General features: G+C 41.1%; 1 protein-coding gene and 1 long non-coding RNA gene across 2 annotated transcripts in view; one reads left to right on the top strand and one right to left on the bottom strand.

Annotated features, from left to right (window-relative positions):
* Positions 1-457: 457 nt before the first annotated feature.
* Positions 458-20565, bottom strand: LAPTM4A (lysosomal protein transmembrane 4 alpha). The gene is made up of 7 exons (XM_054474965.2): positions 19033-20565; positions 8722-8842; positions 5353-5429; positions 5131-5253; positions 2781-2876; positions 2132-2230; positions 458-1088 (listed from the first exon to the last, which is right to left on the bottom strand). The coding sequence occupies exons 1-7, from the start codon at positions 19141-19143 to the stop codon at positions 1014-1016; spliced, it is 702 nt and encodes a 233-aa protein (XP_054330940.1). The 5' UTR covers positions 19144-20565; the 3' UTR covers positions 458-1013.
* Positions 19683-22206, top strand: part of LOC134737814 (uncharacterized) — a 66034-nt gene continuing 63510 nt past the window's right edge. The window contains exon 1 of the long non-coding RNA XR_010123134.1: positions 19683-20121. This is a non-coding gene — a long non-coding RNA (uncharacterized LOC134737814). The remainder of the gene's footprint in view (positions 20122-22206) is intronic.

The following is a 22206-nucleotide window of genomic DNA, read 5'->3' as shown; positions in this document are numbered from 1 at the left end:
CATTGTGCAGTTGTCCCTTGGTATCTATGGGGGATTGGTTGCAGGTTCTCCCTCCAGATACCCAAATCCACAGTTGCTCAAGTCCCTTATAATAAAATGGTATAGTATTTGCATATGACCCATGCATATCCTCCCATATTTTTAAAAGGATCTCTAGATTACTTATATCTAATATAATGTGAATGCTACATAAATTGTTATAGTGTATTTTTTAGAGAACAATGACAAGAATAAAAAGTCTGTACATGTTCAGTATAGATCCAACTATCCATTTTTCCCCCCAAATATTTTCAATCCACAGTCAATTAACTCCATGGATACAGAACCCACAGATACGAAGGGCCAACTGTATTCTCAAAGTTAAAAAAAAAAAACCACTGGCACTCTGAATACACTGTAATGGAAAATGTCAGGGTTTATCTTAAAAAAAAGTAACAGATTAAAAAAAAGACAACCCTAAGTATTTAAAGAGATTTATTAAATCATCTTATCACAAAGATGGAAACATATACAAATTAGAAACATGCAACCATCATCTTCCACAGTCAAGTCAAAATGTCAAATATTTTTCTTGTCTCCGCAGATGAAAAATTCAGATCTTATACCCAACTACTTATTCACCCTGAATATTTAAGTCAGTCTTCCTGAAAGTACTCAGGGTAGCAAGTAACAAAATGCAAACTATTATATAAAGAAAGTGCAGTTAAAAAGGAAACTATGTGGCAAGTACCCTCTTTCCCTTCCCACCCCCCAATTAAAGGCAAACAATGGCACTTTGCTCTTGCTTAACCTAGATTGTCTTCAAAAACTATTAAAATGTAAAAGACTTAACAAAAAAACAAAAAGACATTTAACAGATGTCAAAAAGCTCCTTAGTGTTTGAAAATAAATGCTTAAACAAAAGACAACATATTTTATATCAAACAAGTTTGAAGAGCCCTGAATTGCAGCATTCTGTAAAATAAACAAGACAAAAAGCTGGTATAGGATTTATTGTCAAAGGCAGAATTTCTTCAGGCAGGTAAGTAAGGAGGTGGTGGTTCTTTTTCAGGCATTTTCACGGCCATTTCATAGGTTGGCAAAACGTACTAAAGAGAAAAAAAAAACTGTATCAGATTTAATTCTCCTTTAAAATCCTTTGTGAGATAATTCAGCTTTCAGACTTTATGCCCTAAATAGGGTTATACAAAACCATAAAGAAGAGCTGAAGAAACTGTTAGCTAAAATGTTCCCAAGTAGATGCCTGAATAACCTGGAATTTTACCAAGATTGCTAGCGAAGGGGAGGGTGGAGAGAGGGAGGTGGGGAGAGACAGTTCTGCTTCTGGGACAAGGATTCCTAGACAGGCAGGCAGTGGGTGCCACTGCTCTGCCCTCGTTCCAGCGTGACTGGTAAAGTGCCAGTGCCAATTACACTTCAGGTGTTGAGGAGTTGGGTTAAACCATGCAATAGGAAACACCCAATAAGATGCTAGCTCCTGGATCCTGACTTTCATCAGAATCAGTTTGTAGTCAGAAGATCATGAACTTATATCATGTCTTCGAGGGTAACAGGCACACCTACGCAGTGGAGGAGTGGCATTCCAATCTAAGTGACTCCAAGTCTGAAAGCCTGGCCCTACATGGGCCACACACATATATTATATATGCTGAAAACCTGGGAAGGTAGTACAGCAGCAATTAGAGGGCTGTGAAAGGTAGGCTTCCCCAAAAGACCCATGAAACCACTGTATTCATCTCCCCAGACAGGTGAGCTCCCCCTTTGGATCATATGGATGTTTTCTGAAAACAACACAAGTTTCAGTCAATGGAACTCCCCATCCTTAGAAGCCCCAGGCTACATGACCTAACACAGCTGTTTCCTGTCTTGTCTCCCCTACAAACATGACACTAATGAGGACCTCTAACGAGTAAACCTAACAGCCAAACTGGATGAGACAAGCGACCCATGTACTCAGGATTCCAAGTGGAAAATGTTGAATCCTGTGGATTTTAACCTGTTCATAAAAGTACCCAGGGTTCATGCCCAAACCATACGTTACAGCATGAAAGAGAAAGTCAAGCTCCAGGTTCTTCTCCTGGAACAGTCAATAGTAACTGGTGACCTTTTACTCTACCCAACAGTAGCAAACCTGAGGAGGTGCTTCAAAGGCAGGGTACACAGCAATCTCCGGCACGTTTCGGTTGTTGATGTATTTATAGCAGTTCCAAACACAGTTAATTAGATAAGCCTGGAAGAATAAAAACAAAGTTGACATCTGCTAGAAACTCAACAGACTACCTGCTCTAAAATGCCGGTGACTTAGAATGCTTTCCCCACACATCCTCTGTGTAGAAGGGAGCTGACCTCTGTGTGGACCCAGCACAGGCCAGGCCCTTCCCTTACTTGCTCTCATTTAAGTGTCAGGAGTTCATCGCCAACATTTCAGAGAGAAACCAGAGATGGAGTTTCAATTCAGGTCAACCCACTGTGCTGCAGAAGAAATTCTGGGTTTCTGAACCTTGGGAATTTTAACAGATTTTCAACACAAATCATGAACCCCTTTTCAAAAACATAAAAAGTAGGTCCTTTCACTTAGAGAAGGATCCTGACAGTTACAACCATTCCTTGGAAACACAACAGAAACCATTCCCTAGAAGCTATCTCTGCTCGTGTGCCAGAATAAACACTGTCCCCACAAATCCTCAATCTCCTGTGACTTGTAAGGTGAAAGGCAGCAAAAAGGTTTAGATTCACAGTGTCAATCTCAGTCACCCCTAAAGATTTAGTCAGCAACGTACCTTAAAAATGATGAATAAGGCAAAGAACACAAGAACAATGAACAGGAGGCAGCTGGAGTCCAAGGCCAGGAGGTCATCTTTGTAGGGAAAATCAGGCTATTCAAAAAAAACACACACACATTTACAAGTCAGCCATCGCACTAGCACTTGCTGATAACCTGAAGAGCATCTGAAGAATACAAAGGCACCAAAGTCAAAAGTGATATTTTAATAAAAATGTACAAGCAGAATTTAATTCAAAGTGCTTTTAAATTTTAAGCCTTATCACCATTAATGCATGCTAACAATCACTTAGAGTACATTTGTTTGATAACCCACAATGCTCCGAAAAGTCTAAATTTAGCTCGCTGTTTACTTTTCACTATTTTCCATCTTTCTGGCCTTTGGAAAAACACTATCGCCTATATGGCAATGGAGATCTGTCCCTGTGTCACTTGCATCATTAACTCAGGAGATGCTCAGGTCTATATAAGTTCTACAGATAAACTGGGCCATTTTAATGCTACAAGGGGAAAATTATTTTTCTAAATGTCAATCGTTTGTCTCAACTCTCATTGGACAGGGGCAAAAATACACCCACTGGTTACAATGCCAGGCAAGACATAAGTTTTACTGCAGACATACTCTGTTCTACTGAAAAGCATCAGCTATATTCATTTAAATACTTATTTAGCCCTGACTGTGTACAAGGCAATGAGCTAAGTTCAGGGAGAAAGGTGTTATAAAAGAAGAATTTCAGATTTAAAAGCTAAGCAACAGAGGAAATACCTTCCAGTCTGAGGCACTAAGTGAACAAAACAGAGGACAGAAAACACCAGGGTCTGTAAAAGGAATAATAAATTTTTATGTTCTTTTCTATAAAGCTAATTTAATTTTTTAAAATTATGCTTGTTTTTAATAGAAATGTCAACACGAAGGCCTAATTACATTTTCATTTAAAAAGCAACATAAAGAGAAATCCCAAAGGACTAAAAAAAATAGAAAAAAAAATTTTAAGAACCCACTACTCCCCAAACCCCAGCCAGGTTGTCTCCTTGGGAAAAAAGCTGTTTTTTTTTTATCTTCATCTATAAACAAAAAGAAAAACACAGAAGGTAGAGCTCATGAGGGAATGCTGTGCTAAGGGTTTTATTCAGAAGGCAGGGAGGCGCCACTTGAAATTTCTCCCCTGGAGATGACATGAGCAGAGAGCCACACAGAAGAAGTCGCTGACCGTGGCTGACCAGGCCAACAGGCCCTGCCCCTGGCCACCTCTCTCCAGCCTTCCCCACCCTCCCTCTGTGTGCCAGCCACCATGGCCAGCTTCTAGTGCCCTCACTATGCTGCTTCTTGCCTCAAGGTCTCTCTTTTATCTGGAACATTGTCTTCTATACTTTCTCTATCTTAATTCCTGTTCAAACTCCTGAGTACAATTCAAATCTCACTTCCCAGCCCAGGTTTAGTACCCATGTGATATCCACTCCCATAGTAACCTACAATGGTGTATCAGTAACTGCCAACTTCCTGATTCCTTCACCAGGAAGTAAGCTCCACTGATGCATCTCTATGACCTAGCAGAGTGCCTTGCACGGAAGAGCAACCAGCAAACGTTTTCTGAATAAATGAATGATGAATTTGGTGGTGCAGAAAATGGGCTAGGCAGGAAATCTGGTAGTGGGAAGAAAAGTTCTGAAAGACAGCACTTTAGAAATGAACTGAGGATACTCCTGCCAATTTTTATCTACCTAGATCCCATATCTCCTTCTGACCACCTCCATGAAGCCCTCCTTGGCCACTCAGCCCAGAGTTTTCTCTGCCCCTCTCCACATGACATTAATCGAAGTTCTTTATTTGCTGCTGCTGTGACAGCTCCCGCTTGTTATCACAGGTAACATCTTCATGTATCTTGACTCCCCAAATATTACAGTTTGCTCACTAAAGATGAGGCAGTTATCTTTATATCCACACCATTCATCAACAGCGCCTAACAAAGGGCTAAAAACATAGTAGGCACTGGAATACTTGCTACAGATGTCTGTAAAGACAAAAAGCTAGTCACTTAAAGAGTGCCATACACAGTCAAATTACTGTACCTTTGGATGCTCAAAAACAAAAGCTGAACTACTAGTTCCATAATATCCATTTCTAGGAACTCTTAATACTGAATTATCCAAATGTATGGTAAGAAATTACTCTATTTTCATCTTGCCAGTTTTGTCATAGTAGCTAAGAGAGCAGAAATACTTATTTTAAGACACTTTCAAAAGCAAGTGGAGTAGTTAAAAATAATACCTAAGGCTGATTCAGAATTTAAATGTAAACATTTTACTCAAAATGAAAAAAAATAAGTTTAATGAGCATACACACTTACTAATTGATCCAGATATTCTTTGATTCTTGGCAAATAGGTGAGAGAACTAATAGCAACCAGGCAACTGAGGACGAAGTCAAAAAGCCGGTAACAGAAGAATGGAATCAGCCAACCCACTTGATACTGGAGAAAAAATAACAACCATAACATTGTATCACATATAGGAAATTACTAAGCTGCCCTAAGGTCAAACTCTAAAAGCTGAAAATACAGTATACTTACAGAAATTGCTCCATAAACCAGCATTGAACTGATTATAAACATAAGAACAGAGACGGCAAAAAGAACACAGGCATTATCTAAGAAAACAAAAACAAAAATCTAATTAAGCTACTTACACAACAAAAAGAACAAAACTTCACTTAAAGCTAGCTTTAAAATATTAAATTTAAATATTTTCAAAATTGGCTATAAAAAGATCTAAGGCCAAGACGGTTAAAAAAAAAAAAAAATCAAAGTCTCAGCATGAAGTAATGAACCTTGAGACATTCACACAAAGCACTTATTTGTTAAATCGCTACAACAACTCACTGACATGGGTTTAGGATGGCACATGAACCACATTCTCTGCTAGAGAAACAGGTCCCTGTGCCCTTATGAGCCCAGGAATCTGAAGATGTGCAAACAGATCATTATAATCCAATGTGTCAAGTGCTACAACAGAGGCAGAAACAATTTGCTTTGCCTGAAGCATCAGGAAAAAATATGAAGAAATGACACAAGATGGGTCTTATGAGTCTTAGCTGGAAGGAATGGCTGGCAATTGCTTAAAAGACAGATGTATTAAACTCAGAATGCTACATACATTACCTCTTGCTCTAGATAAATATAACCTGAATTCAAATTTCGCCATTAACCTCGCTTCCCCACCCAACCTCCCAAACACTAAAATTCATTGCTTCCTGCACCCTGGTGCCTATGTTAATACACACTACTTTCTTCTTTGTTCCTCAACTCTTCCTCAGGTTGTTCCAACTCTCCATTAATCCGTGTTCACTAATTTTTTCACAGTACAGCCAAGTAATCTCAAGCAATTCTAAACCGTGCCTGACTTACTGAGTTTCTTAGCACAAATCTGTAGTTGATTCTGTGACTCTGGACAGTTTTTTCTTTTTTTTTTTTTCTGAGAAAGAGTCTTGCTCTGTCGCCCAGGCTAGAGTGCAGTGGCGTGATCTCGGCTCACTGCAACCTCTACCTCCCAGGTTCATGCGATTCTCTTGCCTCAGCCTCCCAAGTAGCTGGAATTATAGGCAAGCACCACCACATCCAGCTAATTTCTGTATTTCTAGTAGAGATGAGGTTTCACCATGTTGGCCAGGCTGGTCTAAACTCCCAACATCAGGTGATCTGTCTGGGCAGAGAATAAGAAACTGGGGGGGATGGGCACGGCAACCCACACCTGTAATCTCAGTAGTCTGAGAGACTAAGGTGGGAAAATCACTTGAGGCCAGGAGTTCAAGACCAGCCTGGGCAATATAGCAAGACCCCGTATGCACAAAAGATGTTTTAAAAATGAAAAAAGAAAAAAAATACTGAGGGCACTAATAATGATGAATGACTAGAACAACTGCTGAATATTCCCTATTGGGTAAATGTATATATAACCTTTTTTTTTTTCTTTGAGACAATCTCACTCTGTCACCCAGGCTGGAATGCAGTGGCACAATATCAGCTCACCGCAACCTCTGCCTCCCAGGTTCATGAGATTCTTTTGGCTCAGCCTCCAGAGTAGCTAGGATTGCAGGCCTGCACCACCACACCCAGCTAATTTTTGTATTTTTAAAAGAGACAGGATTTCACCATGTTAGCCAGGCTAGTCTCAAACTCCTGACCTCAAGTGATTCACCTGCCTCGGCCTCCCAAAGTGACGGGATTACAGGCATAAGCCACCATGCGCAGCATGTATATATAATCTTATCACTGGGCAGTAAAACATCATCAATATTTGGCACTAAACTAGGAATAGTCCTCTTTACTTTTTTCTTAGAGGATACAGGATTGATAAATGTTAAGAATTTAAAGGACTTCCCTGCTACAACATGCAAACTTCCACTTAGAAGAATTCAGGTAAAAACAAAATATGAAATTATGAAATTATGAAAAACAAAATATGAAATTAAACAGGTATTATCAAATTTGAAAGCAAAATAATCGGCTTTCAAGAGTCTGCTATGGGCTGGGCACAGTGGCTCATGCCTGTAATCTCAGCACTTTGGGAGGCTGAGGTGGGAGGGTCACTTGAAGCTGGGAGCTCAAGACCAGCCTGGTAAAGACAGGGAGACACGATCTCCACAAAAATTTAGCTACTCAGGCAGCTGAGGTGTGAGGATCACTTGAGCTCAGGAATTCTGGGTTACAGTGAGCTATTACTGTACCACTGCACTCCAGTTGGGACAACAAAGTAAGACCTTTTCTCTAAAAAACTTTTTTTAAACAAACAAATAATATAAATGTGATTTTAAAAATGAAGGGCGCTGGCCGGGCGCTGTCGCTCACGCCTATAATCCCAGCACTTTGGGAGGCTGAGGTGGGTGGATCACCTGAGGTCGGGAGTTCGAGACCAACCTGACCAACATGGAGATACTACTAAAAATACAAAAAATTAGCCAGGTGTGGTGGTGTGCGCCTGTAATCCCAGCTACTCAGGAGGCTGAGGCAGGAGAATCGCTTGAACCCGGGAGGCAGAGGTTGCAGTGAACTGAGATCGCACCATTGCACTCCAGCCTGGGCAATAAGTGCAAAACTGTCTCAAAAAAAAGGAATTTATCCCATTCATGAGGGTAGAGCCCTCATGGCCTAATCACCACCCAAGGGTCCTACCTCTTAATATCATCACCTTGGAGGTTAAGCTTCAGCATGTGAATTTTGGAGGGACACATATATTGTAACCATAGCAACTTTCTTCTCCTTTCTATTAGTAGCTACATTTAAAAAAAAAAGTCTTATGAAGCCTGCATGCTTATTTTAATTTCAAGGTACATTTTACACATTTCTCAAAAACCTAATAGTCCATTACATTTTCTGGCTAGAAATGCTCTATTGTAATCCTCACTGAATATCTCTGAAAAACCCATCAAAATACTTTCCTGCCTCAGCAAGAATGACTTAAATATAATTTAACTTGTTACCCTTATTATGTAACCATTTTAACTTTCTGGAATGTAACTTAAGCATAATCTAATCAATCCTCTAAATAACTAGTGTGTGTGGAGAGAGAGAGACATGTGCCAACAACATTTTGGTCAACAATGGACTGCATATATCATGATGGTTCCATAACACTGTAATAGTGTATTTACAGTATTACTATGTTTTTCTATCTTTAGATACACACCTATTTGCCACTGTATGACAACTGCCTACAGTATTCGGTACAGTAACCTGCTGTACAGGTTTTAGCCTAGGAGTCTCTACCACACAGCCTAGGTGTATAGTAGGCTACGCTATCTAGGTTTGTGTAAGTACACCCTATGATGTTCACACAATATCACCCAGTGACATTTCTCAGAATGTGTCCCCATCATTAAACAACACAGGACTGTATATAAAAATTAGCAGGGGAGTTTTTTTGTTTTTCTATTAAACACATACCAGCCATTCTCTCAGACGAATAGTAATTACCAATGACTTCATACTGAATGTTAACAGCTGGCATGGAGTTTGGATGAGTCACTTCCACAGTCAGCAAAATTGCCATCAATAGGTTTACTACCTGGAAAAGATAACATTCTATCAGTTACATTAATTACCATCACGATGCAATCTTAGCACAATCTCTAGATATCCTCTCATATTTAAGATTGTCTTAATTGAAGTAACAAAGATATAAAATAGTGGGAGACTACCTGTGAGATAAAACAATATGCAATTACCACTATGAGACTAATTTAAAAATAAATATTTTATAAAGTATAAGTAATATTAACCATTTCAGAGATAAGATGCTTAACCAATACACCAGAATAAAATTAAAACTAAAGAATCATTACAAATGGTTCATGTTCGAAGCTACCTATTTATTCATATACCAATCTCAGAATTTCTGGGTTTGAAGAAGTGACTATTCATCTGTTACATTTATTCATCAGATGCCCGAAACCCCTCCACAGCATCTCTCATCCGGCGACAGAGAACTCACTATTTCCTCTTGAGCTAGACTCAAATGCTTAAGAGACTTACCAAGATAATGAAAGTCACTTAACTCATCTACTAGTCTTACTTTTGTGTGTGTGTGCGTGTGTGATATAGAGTCTCACTCTGTTGCCCAGGCTGGAGTGCAGTGGTGCAATCTCAGCTCACTGAAGCCTCCCCTTCCTAGGCTCATGTGATCCTCCCACCTCAGCCAGCTGGTAGCTGGGTTTACAGGTGCCCACCACCATACGCGGGTGATTTTTGTATTTTTAGTAGAGACGGGGTTTCACTATGTTGGCCAGGCTGGTCTCTAATTCCTGACCTCAAGTGATACACCCAGCCCTAGCCTCCCAAAGTGTTGGTATTACAGGCGTGAGCCACCACGCCCGGCCTTAAATCTGCCTTTTGAGATAATGTGCTCTCCCTTCTAAATAAGTGCTCCAATACCTGAAAACAACCTCCAAATACTGTGTTCTCTAGAACAGACATGCAGATCTTTAAGCCATTCCTCTGACTAGCATGTTTCCTAGCTACCTATTTCCCTTTTGTTTTCCTCTTTACACATGCTCCAGTTTGATGGACATATATTAAAATGAGGTAAAGTCACCCTGGTCAGAACACAATGGGATCTCAGTTCTCATATTCTGGCTAACGAATTTCAATTAATGCAACCTGAAGTTGTACTGAGGTTTTTTGTTTTTGTTAGAAAGAAGATCTCACCATATTGCCTAGGCTGGTCTTGAACTCTTGGCCTCAAGTGATCCTCCTGCTTTAGCCTCCCAACATGCTGGGATTACAGGCATGAGCCACCGCACCCGGCCTGCATTGGCTTTATAAATTTTCTGAATATCACATGAGAGTAACTCCCTAAAACACCATGTTCTTTTTCACACTTGATTGTGCTAAGCTACCACCTGTACCTATACAGTTGGATTCAGAGGCCCAAGCATAGGCCTTAATATGCCTGTAATTGAGTTTCACCTTATTACATTCTTGCCTATGAAGATTTTCTGGATGTGGATTCTGACACACTACAGATTTACTACCTGTCCCAATTTCCTGAATTTAGGATCAGCATGTAATCAGTATTTCCATCTAAGTTACTAACAAAAGAGAACAGAGCTGAGGACAAAGCTGCAAGAGGCTGCCCCTTCCCATTAACCAGCAACTTCTGAATAAAATTGTTTAGCTATTCAGAGGAACATCCTGCTGAAATCCCATTATAATATCTGGTGAAATGAGTTGTGCCTATAGTTGTTGGCCACTCCCTGCAGTATCCCAGGAGGCTTCACTGCATTTAAGTACTCAGAAAGAGTATTGTTAATGACTCAAGACAGAAATCTCACGTAGGATTGGAGTTAGGCTTCCTTACCTAGCATAGTAAAGTTCAGAGAATTTGCCCTCCTTCCCTTTGTGAAAATGTGAACATCTGGAATTTTCAAGGGTTAAGTTCCTATCAGTAGTATTTTATTTTTATTTATTTAGTTTTTGAGATGGAGTCTCGCTCTGTCGCCCAGGCTGGAATGCAGTAGCGCAATCTCTGCTCACTGCAGCCTCCACCTCCTGGGTTCAAGCAATTCTCCTGCCTCAGCCCCCCGGGGAGCTGGGACTTTCGCCCAGGCTGGAGTGCAGCGGCGCAATCTCGGCTCACTGCAGCTTCCACGTCTTGGGTTCAAGCAATTCTCACACCTCAGCCTCCCAAGTAGCTGGGACTTTTTTTTTTTTTTTGAGACCAAGCCTCGCTCTGTCACCCAGGCTGGAGTGCAGTGGCACGATCTCAGCTCACTGCAGCTTCCACCTCTGGGGTTCAGGCAATTCTCACACCTCAGCCTCCTGAGTAGCTGGGACTACAGGTGTGCACCATCAAGCCTGGCTAATTTTTGTATTTTTAGTAGAGGTGGGGTTTCGCCATGTTGGCCAGGCTAGTCTCAAACTCCTGACCTCTAGTGATCCACCAGCCTTGGCCTCCCAAAGTGCTGGGATTACAGGTGTGAGCCACTGTGTCGGCCAGCTATCAACAGTATTTTAAACAAACTATTATATACTTCTCTCCTGTTTCACCTTAAATGATAAACACACAGGAAATGCATTTTCCTTTTATCAGCTGAAGTCATTTCACTAACATCCGCTAGATAAGCAGATCAAGTTTTATTTTAGGGTAGGTGATCTAAACAATGCCACAATATGAAATTTGGAATCAACCAACATTTATTGAGGATATGCTTTATGACGTGTATTTACGTATATTACTTCACTTACTCCTCACAACAACCCGTGAAGTAAATATTACCAAAGCCTATGTGTAGATGGGGAAACTAAGATTCAGTAAAGCTATATAACTTGTGTTAAGCTTGCTGAGCTGACAGATGGGAGAATCAGGACACAAGTCTGGTTTTTAAGACATCCTCCTTCTCAGCACTACGTGATTATTAATAAATATTCCCCAGTAACTCCTATTTTAAGGTCTTTCCCAAAGAAACCATTATCTAAGGCTATAAAATGTTTAGACTTTACTCTCTCTGTTCAGCAGCATGCCTCTTTCCTTGCATTGTTTAGAGGCAAGGCATGGTATCTTTCAATTCTTGAGAGGACTTACCAGGAACAATCATTTTTGCAAGGTGGCTCTCCTCAGTTGAAGGCTGATTTTTTTTGTTGCCCACATTTGCTGCAATGGGTTTTGGCTAGCGTGTGTGGTGTATGAGTATGAGCTAATACAACTACGTGAATTAATTACTGAACAATCAGATATATCTACTAAAATGTTATATGTTCTGTGTATGGAAATCAGTTTGAAATCAATTAGGCAAACTCTTTGCTAAACACAGTATAGTCACAGTGAAAAAGCTCTCTGCGGTACAGAAATTCCTTTGTCAAGAAAAGCATGCAAACCCAATTACTAAATGAAGGGAATGACATGCCAAAAATATTTAGGAGTTCTATTTTCCGTTCTTAAATATTTTTATCACATGAAGGATTTCTAAAAATCTCACACCTATAGTCCCAGCTACTTGGGAGGCTGAGGTGGGAAGGATCTCCTGAGCTCTGGAGACCAACCTGGGCAACAATACTAAGTCTGTCTCTTAAAAAACAAAACAAAAGAACTCTTCGCTTTTCTTCTCTTCCATGGATAAGTCACACGCTCATCCACTATTATCTTCTTTTAGTATTAGAGACACTTCAAGTTTCATCTCACTGTGGGTCATACCACTAAATATTAAACAAAATAAATCATAGGGCTAATCAAAAGGACCACGAAATGGTGAAATAAATTTCAATGCTACTTCATTAAAAGCTTTTTCTAAATCTTCTTTGAGTTAATTACATTCCATTAGATCACATCATTTCATTAGAACCCCAACTTACATCTTAAAGTATTACACTGGAAAACCCATCCTTGTGACTTAAAAAAATTTTTTTTCTAGAGACGGAGTCTCACTATGTTGTCCATTCTGGTCTCAAACTCCTGGCCTCATGTGATCCTACTGCATTGGCTTCCTAAAGTGCTAGGATGACAGGCACGAGCCACCGCTCCTGGCATCCTTTGATCTTAAAGATATTCACCAATGAACGCCTACCTTGTGCTCATATGTAAGCCCTGGCAACTTACCTCTGATTAAAGTTGATATTTCTAAATTACCTGTTTAGCTTTTCAAAAAATACATAAAATTAACTGTAGTCTTACAATATAAAATTCCTCTGAAAATATCCAACTATGTACTAACTATTACAAATATTTATTCCTGATTCATTTTTTCCTTTCACTGTATTCAGGAAAGAAAGTTGATAAAAATGTAATTTAAAAAGAATGATTAAGCTGGGGACAGCGGTGTGTGCCTGTAGTCCCAGCTGGTCAGCTGCCTGAGGTGGGAGGATCATTTGAGTCCAGTTCAAGGCTGCAGTGTGCCATAATCGTGCCATTGCGCACCAGCACAGGCAACACAGCAAGACCCCATCTCTTTAAAAAAAAAAAAAAAAAAAAATTAAATTATTAACTTCTAAACTTGGCAATATGGAGAGGTATAGAATGCAGCAATATTTTAGCAGCATGGGCTGCGGATTCACCACTCAATGTGTTAACAGTACTGTAAATTTAATCAGTCAGACCAGGTGGTGTGCATTGTGTTTGAAAGCTTCTACATCTTATGTAAGTGTGTACAACAAGAAATCTGTTAGATTTGACTTGTTACAAAATAACTGTATCAGATCCATGGAAGCACAGGGTCTGAAGAGAGGAATTCTTTGTTTTCTTCTTTCACTGACATACCTATTCCAGAAGATTCTCTGGAGACTTTAAAAAAAATCATTTTTCAGTTTTCCCACAGTAATTTGCCTAGAGCCAGTATCTACTGAGATAATAATTAAAACAGTGTGTCTGGTTTAAGGAGGCATCCAGATAAGGGCTTCCCATGCAGAAAAAGCACCCACAGGAGGGTCAATCTACAGAACTAAGCAAAGCTTGTTATCTGATAAAGACCAAAATTGACTATCTTTAAAACTTTTTTAGCCATAAAAAAGGATTAGTTCATGTCCTTTGCACAGACATGGATAAAGTTGGAAACCATCATTCTCAGCAAACTATTACAAGGACAGAAAACCAAACACCGCATGTTCTCACTCATAGGTGGGAACTGAACAATGAGAACACTTGGACACAGGGTGGGGAACATCACACACCCACACCAGGGCCTGTCGGGGGGTGGGGGGCTGGGGGAGGGATAGCATTAGGAGAAATAACTAATGTAAATGATGAGTTGACAGGTGCCGCAAACCAACATGGCACATGTATACCTATGCAACAAACCTGCACGTTGTGCACATGTACCCTAGAACTTAAAGTATAATTAAAAAAAAAAAAAAAGTTTTTTGTTGTTGTTTACTGTTACATGCAGATACAACTGAGTAGTCACAATATTTTCTGGAGACATTCATTCAACAAATGTGTAATGAACACCTCAAATGTTTTAATTAATAAGTTAGCCACCACACACATTTTATTTTGAGACAGGGTCTCATTCTGTCACCCAGGATGGAGAGCAGTTAGTGCGATCTAGGCTCACTGCAACCTCTGCCTCCCCGGCTCAAGTGATCCTCCCACTTCAGCCTCCCCTGTAACTGGGACTACAGGCATGCACCACCACACCATGCCCTGCTAATATATATATGTATGTATGTGTGTGTGTATATATATTTTTATATTTTTTATATATATTTATATATTATATATTTATATAAATATATAAAAATATACAAAATTTTATATAAATATTTATATATAATTTATAAATATAATTTATATATATTATATATAAATTATATATATATTATATTTATATATTATATAGATATATATATTTATATATTATATAGATATATATTATATTTATATATTATATAGATATATATTATATTTATATATTATATAGATATATATTATATTTATATATTATATAGATATATATTATATTTATATATTATATAGATATATATTTTTTATGGTAGAGAGGGGGTTTCGTCATGTTGCTTAGGCTGGTCTTGAACTCCTGGGCAATCCACCTGCCTTGGCCTCCCAAAATGCTGGGATTACAGGCGTGAGCCACTGCCCTTATAAAGACATCACCCTCTTCCCTCCAGAAGAACATCTTGCTGTAGAGAGAAAAATAAGAGAAAAGGACAATCCTACCAATGTGTACTGAGTACTATTTAATAAGTACATACAAGAAGGATCCAGAAACTTTTGCAGGTGCACCGGGAGAAAAACAGATCCCGCTGGCTAGGAAGTAAAGAAAGCTTGGCTGGGCACGGTAGCTCACGCCTGTAATCCCAGCACTTTGGGAGGCCGAGGCAGGCGGATCACGAGGTCAGGAAATCGAGACAATCCTGGCCAACATGGTGAAACCCCGTCTCTACTAAAATACAAAAAATTAGCCGGGCATGGTGGCGGGTGCCTGTAGTCCCAGCTATTTGGGAGGCTGGGGCAGGGGAATCGCTTGAACCTGGGAGGCGGAGATTGCAGTGAGCCGAGATCGCACCACTGTACTCCAGCCTGGTGACAGAGCAAGACTCTGTCTCAAAAAAGAAAAAAAAAAAAAGGAAAGTTTTACCATGAAAACATGTGAGCTAACCATTAAATTATCTGGACTTGGCAAAATGTTGTTAATGGTTGAAGCTGGGTGATGAATAAATGGGAGGTTTTCGTACTATTTCACTACTTTTGTATGTATGAAAATGTCCTTAATAAAATTTTTAGAAAGTGACTTGGGAGGATAGCAACATTTCAGGGAGAAGGAATAGCATATGCAAAGGCAGAGGCACAAAACTTCCTTAGTTTAAGGAAGGAAACTAACAAATATAAACAAGCTATGCTTACCTGAAGTCAGAGGTGAGGGCTGGAAAGGAATAGAGCTTAAGGAAAACTGTTTTTACTTCTCTCCCAGATACAGAACTTCAAACTGTTTATGGTTGAGACACTCATGAAAAATTAGCCATACATTAAGTCTAAGAGATAAAATTATTACAAATGCTCAAAATGTAGTCTTGTAGTGCACACCATTAACCACAAAGTATATCTACTACAGCACACTTTTAAGTCCATCTTCAATTATTCAATAAACATTTGAGTTTATACCTCATAAGAAACTTGTTTAAAATCAACTGGCTTCAAATTCTTCAATAAATGATAGAGAAAACCATTTCAGGAATGCCAGAATTTAAACATGAGCTCATTCTGAAATTTCCTGTTACTTAACCAGGTATGCTTCTTTTCTATCTAAAATACCAAAGGCTCACACTTCAGGGCTGGTACCTCCGGTGCATACAATAACTGGTTCTGGCTTTCTCTATGTCCCACAGCACTATTTTGTACCATATAATGAATATTTTAGTATATAGTGTTACAATACTTTAACACTAGACCAGTAGAAGCTGTGGCTAGAAAGCAATGAGACTGTATCAGATACAGTCACTGATAGCGAGGGAGAGGGGCTCCCCCAAGTTCCAAATGACACAGGGGGAATCATCATCTCAGAAGCCTGTCCCAGGTAATGTAAAAAGAAACATAAATATTCTCCCATGCAGACTGAATTATTGCCTCACCAGGAATCAAGGAAGAGAGTACCTCGACAAGGTAGGTAGGGAGGGAAGTGACATTTAATACTCACTCATTCCCATATTGTTTCTCTGTCTTAGTAAAGCAGCTTCTGAGAACAAAATGCACTACTTGGACAAGCCCTCTTTGCTTCGAAGTATTATACTACATTTTGGCTTAGGTGTTCTTGTATCATAAGTGTTACATGTCTCCCCAAGTTGGTAGAGACCGTCTTTACACTGCTATGGTATTCAAGCTACACTTTTGAAAGTCATCAACAAAACTATAATAAACAAAACCAATGGCCTTTTTCCAGTACTTATTCTGATTAGAATCTGATATTACTGATCATCTTCTCCTTCTCATCACTGTACCATATGTTTTTCATATCTGTGCTCCAAGTTTTTTGTGATACCATAAATATCTTAAGGGCACATGCTGTGTTAGACAAGAAACATTTGAGAGTCTAGCACTTGGCAGGTAATAGGAAAACAGAAGGCAAATGACACATGGCCCCTGTGATTTATTCCTTTTGTATGTCCACCAAAGCCTTTTACACTGCAGGTGGTCAGTAAATCTCTTAATCAATTTAAGACAGGCCAAATGATTTAAGCAGTTTACAATAAAATGTTTTACACTAATCTGAGAAGTCTATGCAAAGTAAGAACAGCTATGGCATCTTTTTAAAATTGTGAAACTAAAGCATGGTCTTCAGAGATATGTGAACCCTTCTCACAAGGGCTTAAAGTAGGGAACAGATGTAAACTCCTCACTCCCTACTTTGTAAGAATAAACGCCCCTACTGAAGTTTTTCTCTCTGCATTTTGAGTTTCCTGTTTGTAGTTCCCACTTTATCCTGCTATTCTATTCATTTTCCAACTGAACCCACAGCATCAAAAAATCTGCCTGAGAAAAACTGAAAAGAAATACAGCCAATTACATTCGGATGGTTGAAATAGAAATGGTGGTATTCTCTTCTTGAGGAGTTAGGAATCCTTTGTTCTGTGAGTGGAGGGAAGAATCTGAGAAGAAACAGACTAAGACTGCAGGAGAGAGCCAGGCCGATGGATTCTCTTGTTTAAATAGGAAAGAAAGTCATCTTCTGGGGGTGAGGAAGACGGAATTAACAGGCTTGAGGATCCTCAAGGTTTGAATTATTCATTTAGGGAAACAGAAGACAGAGCTAAGGACAAACAAAAGAAATGAGACCCAGCCCCTCAGCAAAATGGAGAAGCTATAAAAGGAAGTTAGCAACATAATGCAGCTGATGGTCATTAACTATATGTTTAGTATTCCAAATCTGTTAAAATACAGAACGAAAGAGTCTCTGAGGGAAAATGTGATATAGTTCTATCAATAAGGCGGTATTTCTGAATATAAAAGTACAGGAAACATGAAAATAAACTCAGCACAAGCAAACCTACACATTCGTGTTGTTTTTTAAATGTACGTCAGAAACAAGACGGTAAAAAACAACAGGGCAGGTAGGAGTCATGTGGAGTCAGGCAGTCCCCCGGGGGTGGGCCACGAAACAGTATCTGCCTCATTTAAGATGATTCTCATCTGGCGTTTGTCCAAATGCTTACTAATGATTTCAAGTCAATGAGTGGGGAGAAGAATCAAGTACAGAGAAAACAGATTGTGTCTGGGATAACTCTCTTCCTCTTTTGCAGTTAAGTATCAAAAACTCCACAGTATCACCAACGTCACCCACACAACCACATTCGCGAAGTCATTAAAGTGGCCAAGTCGACCATGTAGGAAGTTTGTCACAGCTTCGGCAAAGTCATAATAACCTAAAACTACCTAAACTGAATCCCATATTTGGAAGTCATGGACAAGTTAGGTTTAATGTGCATGGATACTATAAATGGTGAATTACAAAAAAAATCACAAACTTATTACTAGTGAATCACCAGGCAACAACAGTGTCAACCTGGTTAGGACAGAATCACACAGATCTTGGAACCCAGGAGATACCAACGTAGGTGGCCAGGACGGAGAGCTCTCAATAAAGGTCTCTGTAAAAAGAGCCCGTCGGCTACGAAAAGCACCTACTGCGCAGGGAGGAGGCTGCACCAGGACAAAAGCTGGTCAGGCGTCAACTCAGGCAAAAGCTATCGCCCCCAAGCGATTCTGGAGATGCAAGAGAGGCACTGAAACAAAACAAAGTCCAAGAAAAGCGGACAACGGGGTTACCGCTGGATCTTTCGCTTTCCCAACGGGAAGACCAATGTCGAAACTAGACTGCATTTATCAAGGTCCGCTCGTAATTATTTCATTAGAGGAAAAAATCCCAGGGAGCACTGGATAGGAGGAAGGGAGGTGCTGCCTTTCAGATCGCAGAAATACAAGAACCAAAACAGAGGAATTCCCACCAAATCCTAGCACCCTCGTCCCTTCGCCTGCAAAGCCTCTGCTCTCTCAAGCCCGCTTTTCTCCTCAAATTCTTGCCAAAGAACAATCTCCCCATGCTTACCACCGCCCCCCGCTCCCCCGACTCCGATTCCTGAACAAGGTTACTTTCCCAAAGTCCCTGGACTTCATCCAGAGTTGGCGCGCCCTAAAAAGCAGCGCCCCTCCAAGTCCCCGCCCCACCCAACACCCCGTTTCCAGTCCCACCCCCTCCGCACCAGGCCCCGCTCCCCAGACCCCCCGGACATGCGCGCCACGCCCGCCCGCCTTACCATGTACCAGGTCCCCAGGATGATCGTCCCGGTGCGGACATGGCAACAGCCGCAGCACCGGGTGCTGTAGAACCGGTCACTGCGGTTCCGCTTGAAACTCATGGACACCATCGTAACAGGCGGGCCTCTTTCTTGGCCGGGCCCCTGACAAACGTTCTCCACCCGCAGGCAAACCCAAACGGCTCTTTCACGGCCTCCAAAACCCAACGACGCGTCTTCAAGCCCGCCCCCGGCTCGGGCCCCTGCCAGCTTCTTAGCGCCTGCGCACTGAGCGCAGCGACTTCGGCTTACCCACCCCTCTTCCTCCACACAGGCCAATGGGGAGCGGAAGGCTGGATGAACCGGACTTCTGATTGGAAGAACTTGGGAATTGACAAGACCTCACGCCCAATTAGAAGTGCAACTCGCCTCGGCGAGTCTCCGCCTGTTACGTGACGGCAAGGGCTGGTTCTTGGGCCTAGGATAGTTGGGGATAGGTATGGCCCCGTCGTTTACTATCCCCGAGATGAGACCCGCAAGAAAAGAGGCATTTAATGGGAAAAGGGAGACACGAGATAGCGCGGATGGCAGAAAGCGGGGACAAGGGGCTTTTCTGAGCAATGTGTGCCACGTACTGGATGGGAAGCGTCACAGGCTGATAACGTGACCTTTGCGCGCAGCTCAATTATTGCGCGGACTGGGGGCGGGGCCTGCGGGAAAGGGACGGAGCCAAGCCCAGCCTTGAGCCATCCTCGCCCCTGTGGCGGAAATGGGAGGCTGCCTGGAGGAGAGGAGGGATTGGATTTACACCCTCTTTTCCCTCCGAAGCGTCCTTGGTGGGGGCGAAGAAAGACCATCCAACCCTGCCAAAGGCAAAAGGATTAAAGATAAATGAAAGCAAGATAATGTAGAAGAACTACTTCGCTGCTGGATTTTTAGAGATGAGTGATTTTTTTTTTTTTGTAGGGAGAAATTATGAAACACATTGAAATGGACAAAAAATTACTGAATGTCTTCAATGAAAAAACGGTCATAGTTTGGCACACCGTCCCGGGCACTCTGTTGCTAGAGGGGCTGTCTGCTTTTCTTTGTGGTGCTCTGCACAACTCTGTAAGACCCCTCAGATTGTTATCTTACCCCTCCTTGGGAAAAGCCATTTTGCATCGATTTGTAAATTCATTCCCCAGTCCTAATTCAACAATATAGGTGGATGCTTTAAATTCTGCTTAGAGCTGGTTCTAACAGCTAACTGGTCCCCTGGTTAATGAGTAAATTTTTTACACGTGCTCATTTTGTATTTGTGTGAGACCTGTGACTTTACCGTTAAAAAATGTATTTATCATTTAATGCTTTGGTAAACACACTTCTTTTCGGAGAACAGAAAGGGCTTCCCTTCTGCCAGGGCATATTCTTAGCCAGAGACCACACTGAATTCAGAGTAAAGGTTATTTCTTTGGCATGGCTTCTCTGAACACTGCCTGAAATTATGTATGTATTTGTTGATTATCTCCCCAATAAAATACAAATTTTAGGAGAGCAGAGACTATCTGTTCACCACTGAAGGAGTTGTCCATGGAGCTTACTTTCAAACCATCTGGGAAGCAGTAGTTAAGCCCGCCCACGCTAAAGGATGGGGTGTGGCTGGCTATTTAACTCAGAATGAATTATGACATTTTTCTACTTATGTAGGGAGTAGATTATCTTAACCCCGCCCCACAATTACATATCCTTTATTTTGTTCTGGGTGCAGATCCAATCACTTTATTTTGAATCATTTCATTCCTACAACTCACTGAGATAGGTACTTTTATGTTATTTAACTCTACAGACAAGTTAAATTACATATGCAAGATTGCAAGTTCAGTGTCACAACTGAGATTAAAACCTGTTGTGCCAATAGTTTCCAAACTTTGCTGCACATTGGCATCACCTGAGGATCTTTACTAACCACTGATGCCTGCTTACTATTCCAGACCTTCTGATTTAACTGGCATGGGTGAGACCTGGGCATTGAAATTTTTAAAAGCTCTCCAGGTGATCCTAATGTGCAGCACTGTTACTCTGTCTTGATATGAAATGTGGCAGACAGAAATAAATACAATACAATAAAAAGGAATACAAAGATAAGATCAAGGGAGCCGGGCGTGGTGGCTCACGCCTGTAATCCCAGCAGTTTGGGAGGCTGAAGCAGGCGGATCACCTGAGGTCAGGAGTTCAAAACCACACTGACCAACATGGAGAAACTCCGTCTCTACTAAAAATACAAAAAAATTATTTGGGCGTGGTGGCACATACCTGTAATCCCACCTACTTGGGAGGCTGAGGCAGGAGAATCGCTTGAACCCGGGAGGTGGAGGTTGCGGTGAGCCAAGATCTCGCCATTGCACTCCAGCCTGGGCAACAAGAGCAAAACTCTGTCTCAAAAAAAAAAAAAAAAAAATCAGGGGAAATTATCCGATTTCTCTAAAAGCCTAAATCAATTCAAAATCGGGTGTACCTAACATGGCATCAGATCAGCTCGTAAGGGCTGCTCTCCCTGTAGTGGGACTACCCCAGGCAAGGAACCAGGGAGGTGTAAATCATTAGAGACCTGCAACATAAACCCATCTGATAGCAATAATGTAAGCATACCCTGAGAATGACCCTGTATGGTAGATGCACCTGAATGTGTGCTCTGCGCTCAGGAATCTGGGAGTGGCCAACTTGGAGATTTGTTCTGTGTCTATGATAAACATCTTAAACCCCCACCCCCACCCACCGACCCATCCTTTGGAACATGGGCCATACAGGGGATTAGGGCCCTGAGTTTTGGGTTAAATGCAGGTTGCCAGGTAGAGGTCGTTAGTGGGAGGGTGTTCAGTGAAAATGCTGTATAAACTGCATGATGTTTACAGGCAGTTGCGGTTTTCCTGCCCTTGGGCCGTGCAATTATGTTGTCCAGGCCCGCTGCCAGTGGACAGTAGGAAGGAAGATGTGTTGTCCACCCCACTGCCACTGGACCACTTCTATACATAGCTGGTCCTTCTGTCCAGCCAGCTGGCACTGGACTGTTTCCCCTCTGTCACCACCGGACTGTAAGCTCCTAATACAAACCCATGTCTCATTTACTGGCTCTCCAGTCTCTTCTTGGCCTCTTGAACCTGGTACCTTCTCTATTGAGGTTAGTAGGAGTTTGGCACAACAATAGCATACATA

Source organism: Pongo pygmaeus, chromosome 12 (genome assembly GCF_028885625.2).
Source record: "Pongo pygmaeus isolate AG05252 chromosome 12, NHGRI_mPonPyg2-v2.0_pri, whole genome shotgun sequence".
In the NCBI taxonomy this organism is placed as follows: Eukaryota; Metazoa; Chordata; class Mammalia; order Primates; family Hominidae; genus Pongo; species Pongo pygmaeus.
This window is presented reverse-complemented; position numbering and strand designations above follow the sequence as displayed.